Source organism: Pelophylax lessonae (genome assembly GCF_965119305.1).
Source record: "Pelophylax lessonae genome assembly, chromosome: 1".
NCBI classification, from domain to species: Eukaryota; Metazoa; Chordata; class Amphibia; order Anura; family Ranidae; genus Pelophylax; species Pelophylax lessonae.
Genome location: NC_138768.1, coordinates 473,292,040 through 473,299,353, shown reverse-complemented (window position 1 = coordinate 473,299,353; position 7,314 = coordinate 473,292,040). Strand labels below are relative to the sequence as shown.

The 7,314-nt window shown below is 43.3% G+C and overlaps 1 protein-coding gene across 1 annotated transcript in view; it reads left to right on the top strand.

Moving 5' to 3' along the window:
- LOC309546997 (P2X purinoceptor 7-like) overlaps positions 1–6,772 on the top strand; it is a gene marked incomplete at both ends in the record, with an annotated part of 37,671 nt that extends 30,899 nt beyond the window's left edge. Inside the window, 3 exons of the mRNA XM_082246768.1 lie at positions 5,192–5,262; positions 6,026–6,396; positions 6,580–6,772. Coding sequence (XP_082102894.1) covers positions 5,192–5,262; positions 6,026–6,396; positions 6,580–6,772 — 635 coding nt within the window. The remainder of the gene's footprint in view (positions 1–5,191; positions 5,263–6,025; positions 6,397–6,579) is intronic.
- Between the last annotated feature and the right edge of the window lie 542 nt (positions 6,773–7,314).

The window sequence follows — 7,314 nt, the reverse complement described above, 5'->3', positions numbered from 1 at the left end:
ACACCACCTTCGGGACGTCCCAGAGCAGTATCACAACTGAGGGGTGGGAAAATGGAAATCAAATCCCAATCTAGAAGGCCCAACCGGTGCCAATTAGAGGTTTATAATGCTCATCCTTAATGATGAGACTCAACAAAAAAATTTTTCAAACAGAAAAAAACCCTCGAGGTAGACCACCGGTCTCCTCAAATTGCGGCCTGCAAAACCTTGCGGCCAAATGAGGCATCCGCCGATGCCGTCACATCAATTTTATAGAATTTAGTAAAGGTATGTACCGACGACCAAGTGGCCGCCTTACATACCTGGACCACTGACGCCTGATGGCGAAAGGCCCAGGAAGTACTGAGCGCTCGAGTGGAGTGCGCCCTAACAGGGAACGGAGGACTCTGACCCTTAATAGAATAAGCCTGTACCACCGTTTGTCTAATCCATTTGGCAATGGTCGCGGCAGATGCAGGCAAACCCTTTCTGGGGCCATCCGTGATCACAAAAAGTGAATCCGTCTTACGGAATGATTCCGTAGCTTTCAGGTATACCCTGATTGCCCGAACCACATCCAAGGAATGCAACGCATGTTCCCGATGATGCTTGGGCTGAGGACACAAGGAAGGTAGTACAATATCTTCATTCAGATGAAAATCTGAAACCACCTTAGGAAGAAAAGATGGCTTAGGATGAAGTACTACCTTATCCCTATGAATCACTAGGTATGGGGACTGGCATGATAATGCAGCCAGTTCTGACACCCTGCGAGCAGAAGTAATAGCCACCAAGAAGACCACCTTCTGGGATAAAGTAAGCAAGGGAATCTCCCTGATGTTTTCAAAGGGAGGTTTCTGTAGAACCGACAAAACCAAATTAAGATCCCAGGGCGGTAAGGGCGCGCGGACTGGAGGAGCCAGGTGCCGCACCCCCTGGATGAAATTCCGCACCAAGGATTTGGTAGCTAAAGGTTTCTGAAAGAAGATTGCTAATGCTGAAACTTGACCCTTGATGGTGCTCAAGGCTAGCTTCTGCTCAACCCCTTGTTGCAAAAAGGCCAATATTCGAGACACCGAATAGGTACGTGGAGGAAATCCTAAAGATTCGCACCACGCAATATAAGTCTTCCATGTGTGATAATAGACTTTGCTGGAAGTCGCTTTCCTTGCTTTAATAAGGGTAGGAATGACAGAAGTAGACAAACCTCTGTCCTTCAGTACTTGGGTCTCAATGGCCAGGCCATTAAAACCAGCGACTGTAAAGCACGAAGGTAAATAGGTCCTTGAGACTACAGACACTCCCTGAGACGAAGTTCCCACGGAACGTCTGCGACTAACCTGTCCAAGTCGGCCAGGCCGGCTTGAAGAGGCCAGCCTAGAATTTCTAGGACCACTGGCGCTGATTGGATCTGAACCAGGCGTCCCTAGAGGTATCTGGCCCCGACCATCCGAGAAAGTCTGGTCGTTTTCTGTTCCCACACATTTATCAGATACCTGATAGTTATCAGGCAAGGTGATCTTTTCTGGTTGAACCTCAGGGACCGAAGTCACCCGACTAGAGGCTACTTGGCCTATCTGGTCAATCAGATCCGATTCCTGTGAGGTATCGGGACTAATCTTAGGAAAAGGTAAAGGAAAAGATCTATACAGGGAACGGTAACTACCGCTTCCTGTACTTAAATGTTGGAAGGGAAGAATCGCACCGGTAGTAGTGGTTGATGCTCGATCTAATGTCCTGAATACCGGTGAAAACGTCCCCCCACCCTGGAATTGGGTGGGGGCGCACCTTCAGGCTGTGTACTCCTTTACTTCGGGTTTGGCTGGGTTGGTCCTCTGCTTGTCCGACCAGCCCTTCTTGAACCCTCCTGGAGGAGTCTTGCCTTTCCCGGAAGTACCAGCCGGGCGTCCTTTATGGGCGGTAAAGAAAGGTCCTCGCTTGTTGCGAGGTTCCTTAGCTTTTGCAGCCTGTGGCAAAAAAGTACTCTTGCCCCCGGTGGCATCCTTAATGATTTCATCTAGGTTGGCTCCAAATAGACGATTCCCCTGGAAAGGGAGATTGGTCAAAGTCTTTTTGGAACCTAGGTCAGCTGACCAGCATTTTAACCACAGCACACGTCTGAGGATCACTGCTAACTTAGATGCATGCCCTAACAAGGGAGTAGTGTCCAAGGCTGCGTCACAGATAAACCGTAGCCCTTGTATGATCTGTTCTATCAAATCAGATGTCTCCTGGGGAATATCTTTTCCCCTAAGATCTTGGCGTACCATCTTCGCCCATTCTGTAAGTGTCTGGGAAACTAGACCAATAACAATTACTGGTCTAAATGCTGACCCTATCAGAGAAAAGATAGTGCGGGACTCCGCTTCTATCTTTTCGATCCACCGGATCCTTAAAGGACGAAGAGTCCTCCACTGGAATAACCGTGGCTTTATTCAGCCTGGAAATAGGCGGATCCACGACTGGTGGTACCGTCCATTTCTTAATGATGGATTCCTCAAACGGATAGCGTCTAGCAATACGCTTGGAAATAGTAAAGGTACGTTTAGAATGTTCCCATTCTCCTTTAATCTGATTTCCAAAACATTTAGGTACAGGAAAAGCCTTCGCCGTCTTGATGGGCTTATTAGTCCCAAAAGGCCTCTCTGTTTCAGTTGCCTCTGCCGGTAAAGCCTCAAGTTTTAAGGTTTCTTGCACTGCCACAACTAGTGCGTCCACCAATGCTTCTTCCTGAATTATAGCAGGAGAAGAAGCGTCCTCCTCACTGTCTGAGGGGGCTTTACCTGGGATAGCAGCCCTTGCAGAGGAACCTGCAACTGCAGTGACCATCTCTGAATCAGAGTCAGAGGTGTCAGATAGTATAGGGGTAGGCGGGGGTCGCTTCCTTGACCCCCGTCCCTGACAGGCCGCCTCCACCCGAGCCACCATAGACTCCAAAATTGCTGTAAATGACTCTATACTCTGTACACCGGCGGGTCCCGAGGCCCCCTCGAGGGAAACAGGTGGGGGAATCTGTGTGGCAGGGTCCATAATAACTCCAGTTACTTCCTGGATGATATAATTCAAAGTAAAGAAAAACTTTTTTTTTTTTTTTTTTTGACCCTCAGCGCCACAAAAAACCCCTTAGTGTTACCTGCTAGGGATCCCTATCGATCGAGAGAGAGAGAGATAGACCCCCAGGCTCACCACTTGATGTTCAGAGTTGAACTGCAACAGCTTACAGCGCTGTCTTAGACAAACAGGAAGTCTTTTGGCTGGCTGCCCAGGAAGAAAGGAGGCGGCTCCGCCCCTCTGTACGCCTTCCGGCGCCTCCCCCAAGCTCCACGAGGTGTGGAATCACCTAAAACATGGCCGCCCCCATGCTGGAGACACGAGGCTACGCCAAAATGGCGGCTCGTGCGATCCAGCAAAAAAATGGCGGCGGCCTGTGCTGACTAGCGGTGTGCTGCAGGCACACAACACTCTCTCTGCATGGGGATATGGCGTGTTTGGCGGTACCGGCCCTGGCGGACCGCATGGCCGTTCGGGAGGCCTGCTATTAGCTGGAGATCTGACTTGGAAGGCAGTCTACATGTCCATGGCTTCTGACTGGTAGGTAGCTTATACTAAACCCATAAGATTCCCAGAATGCCACAGATTACATCTTTAAAACATGTATACAATAGATTGTTAGCTCCCAAACCAAGCCTCCTGGCTTTTGCACACATAAAATCACACTCAAAGTAGGAGGATTTGTGACATGTTATAGGATAGAAAGAAACTCTTTCTTACCATACAGAGAGGGGCCCGCGTTCACCACAAAACCCGTCAGGGAAAACAGGGGGAACATACTACTCACCATACCGGAACCAGGCGGGCACCAACTCCTGACAGTACCCCTCTCCACCGGGGCGGGAGGGCTGTCGACCGATACAGACGCCGTGACTCATGGTCTTTGGCGTTTCAGCGAGACGTTTAACTCGCGGGTTCAGTCCTTTAATGGGACTTTGTCGCGGCCGACTCAGCGCGGAGCTATGGCCTGCACGCGCTCGTAGGCTGAACTGGGGTGACCACCGGATCTCAACATCCAGCCCGTCGCCCAGTTCAGCTTTCTTGCTTGAAGATCTCACAGGAACACTGGAGAAAAAAAGCTGTCCAAAAATCCTTTTAGAAAAAAATTTCTTGCCAGGACCTAAGATCCCAGCAAGGTATCTAGGTCCTTACTCCTAACTAGACAGAAAATAACTGATTTGCTGAGGCAGAGAGAGAGAGGATATACCCTCTGGGACTGCCCCTAGGGTGTGGCCAGAGCTTTTTAATTTCCTGTCTAGTCCTGCTCCTGCGGAGGTAACATAACCCGAAGGTGGTGTATCACCGAGGACTACGTCTGTCGATGAGCGCTAGAGAAAATATTATATAAAAAAAAATATATATATACAACATATATATATCTAAAAACATTTTTCACTTTTTTAAAAATCTATGTTGTCATCTTAAAAAAACATTGCCCTCTTTCTCACTATATATATCTGTATAAACTTAGTAATGAAACAAGGTATCTGGTGTGATTGGGAAGGAGTTGTGTTACATTCGGTGTTATTGCTCTCACTCTCTCATACTGGTCACTGGAAGTTCAACATGGCACCTCATGGCAAAGAACTCTGTGTGGATTATAAAAAAATGATTTTGCTCTACACAAACATGGCCTAGGCGATAAGAAGATTGTCAAGACCCTGAAACTGAAGTGCAGTACGGTGTCCAAGATCATACATCGTTTGAACATGAGTGGTTCAACTCAGAACAGGGCTCGCCATGGTTGACCAAAAAAGTTAGGTGCACATGTTCAGCGTCATATCCCTATTTTTTAAATTGAAAATCTATGTTTGAGTGCTGTGAGCATTATTTTAAATATCTCAATGAAATCACATAAAGAACTGTGATTGTATAATTGATATTATTTTAAGAATTAATCTCTATTTTTTTTTTTGTTAAAGAATTTATAACAGTTTATCTATCGAAAACAATAACTATGGTAAGCTCTTTTATTTATATTGTTCTTGTAAAAAAATCTACGGTACTTTTTTTTGTTTTTATATCACACACACAGTGTCAATTTTTAATAACATAACAAAACTATATGCAAACCTATACGATTAGAAATTGATGAATCCTTTATCATATCTATAGTAAGCTCGTCATTTATCTTATTTTTATTTTCTTTTTTAAAAGGCAGGCAAGGAATCCGAAAATATTGAATCCATGGTCCAAGATGATATGCCTGCAAGCCAATCAGTGGAGGAAAGGGTAAGTAGTTTACCAAAACGGATAGGGAATGTACTTGTACATCCATTTTTATAGTGCCTATACACTTTATGTAATTCATGTAAATGCAACTGACACAACTTATCTTTAAAGCGGTAGTATACTGCACTATTATCGTTTTACTTACAGGTAAGCAGTGATGGATGGTGTGTTGAGGGCGCAGGGGCGCCGCCCCCCCATCCATGCGTCCGGCCCCCTAATCTGCATGAATGGCGCCAGACGCATGGAGTGCAATGTTATTTTTTTTTTTTACAATCACCTAATTACAGCCAGAGGCTCTAATAGGGCAATGGAAAGGGTGGTCCTGGGGCGCAGAGCAGTGCTTCCTGAGCCCACCAATTGTGTCACAATAGCAAATGAAAATTTGCTACTGTCACAGCGATCCTCCTACTCCTCCTCCTCCTCCATACTAGCGCAATATGCCTTTCTAGACCTTTTTTTTTTTTTTTTTTTTAAGGATACCAATGCTTAGCATCATAGCATCAATAGCATACTGTATTGTGAGTGTAATTAATAATGACAACATTTTCTTTAACCTTTTATTTTTAAACTGAAGATGGTTTACAGTTTCTAGCTATGCAACAGTTTTTAAAAAAGACAAAAACAAAAAATAATATATATATATATATATATATATATATATTTTTTTTTTTTTATATATATTTTAATTTTTTTTTTTCATTTCACAAAATCAAGCAAACTTTTTTGTGGTTTTATATATTTTTTTTTAATTTTTTACTTATAGAGAAAAAAACTTTTGGAAAAAATATGGTCAAAGTTGCCAAGTGCAGAGGAAGATCCAATTTTTCCTTATAATCCTCCATCCCAGAGTTCCACACTGTCTGACTCCGAAACAGCAGAAGAACGAAGACTACACAAAAGAATTGGAAAGCAAGACTGGTGTCAGTGTGGAAAATGTCTTCCGATGCCTACTGGTAGAGAGTCTGTTTGCTGCCTAGAAATTACAAACGTAAAAGAAAACATAGACGAAGGTTTAATATGCATAACAGACTGTGAGATTTTCAAAAATATGGTACAAGACCGGCGCAATACCATGATTCATTTGATAATGTTACACCAGGGAACCTCACGACAACCAAATGCAGATGATAATCGGTATATAATTAAAAATTACTTGTAATGTTACTTTAATATAATAATAATTTATATTTAGAATGTTTTTGGTAAACTGCATATATCACAATATCCATTTAAAAAATATATATATATTTTAAATCTTAATTATTACTTTTTTTATTTGATATTATTAATCAATATTTATTTTTGTTTTTTTAATAGAAACCTAAGGAAAACTGCATATAAAGCATTTACAGCCTGGATACATGGCTATCTGGGCAAAGGAAATCGAAGGCCCATACCTTCCTGTGCTGTTAATGCAGTTCGGATAAACTTTCCTGACCCAGAAGGGGAATACGCTGGTTTCAGATATTCTAATGACTACGACGCCGGCGAAATGGCATTAGAATTGTAGTATTTTTTTTAGATAATGTTGATCTCTATATATATATATATATATATATATATATATATATGTATACAATTTTTTATTTCTTTTCCTGTTTATATTTGTTGAATATTTTGGAATAAAAAATTAGCATATCTTTGTAAAACAATGAATTAATTATTTTTTATTTTAGAGCTGTTACTAATTCTAATTTTATTGTGCTATTTTATTATGCTATTTTATAATTATTTATTATCGGGAAGAGAAGACAAAATCTCTCTCTCCTCCCCCCCTCTCTCTACCCCCCCCCCGATCTCTCCCCCCCTCTCTCTCTATCTCCCCCCCCTCTCTCTCTCTCTCCCCTCCCCCCTATCTCTCTCTCTATCCCCCCTGTCTCTCTATCTCCCCCCTCTCTCTCTCCCCCCCCTCTCTCTCTCTAACCCCCCCCCCCCTGTCCTCTCTCTCTCTCTCTCTCTCCCATTCCTACCCTCTCTCTCTCTCTCTCTCTCTTCCCCGGTTTTTAATGTATAAACTCAGTAAACTATAGCAATTATTAATTTTTAATTCTT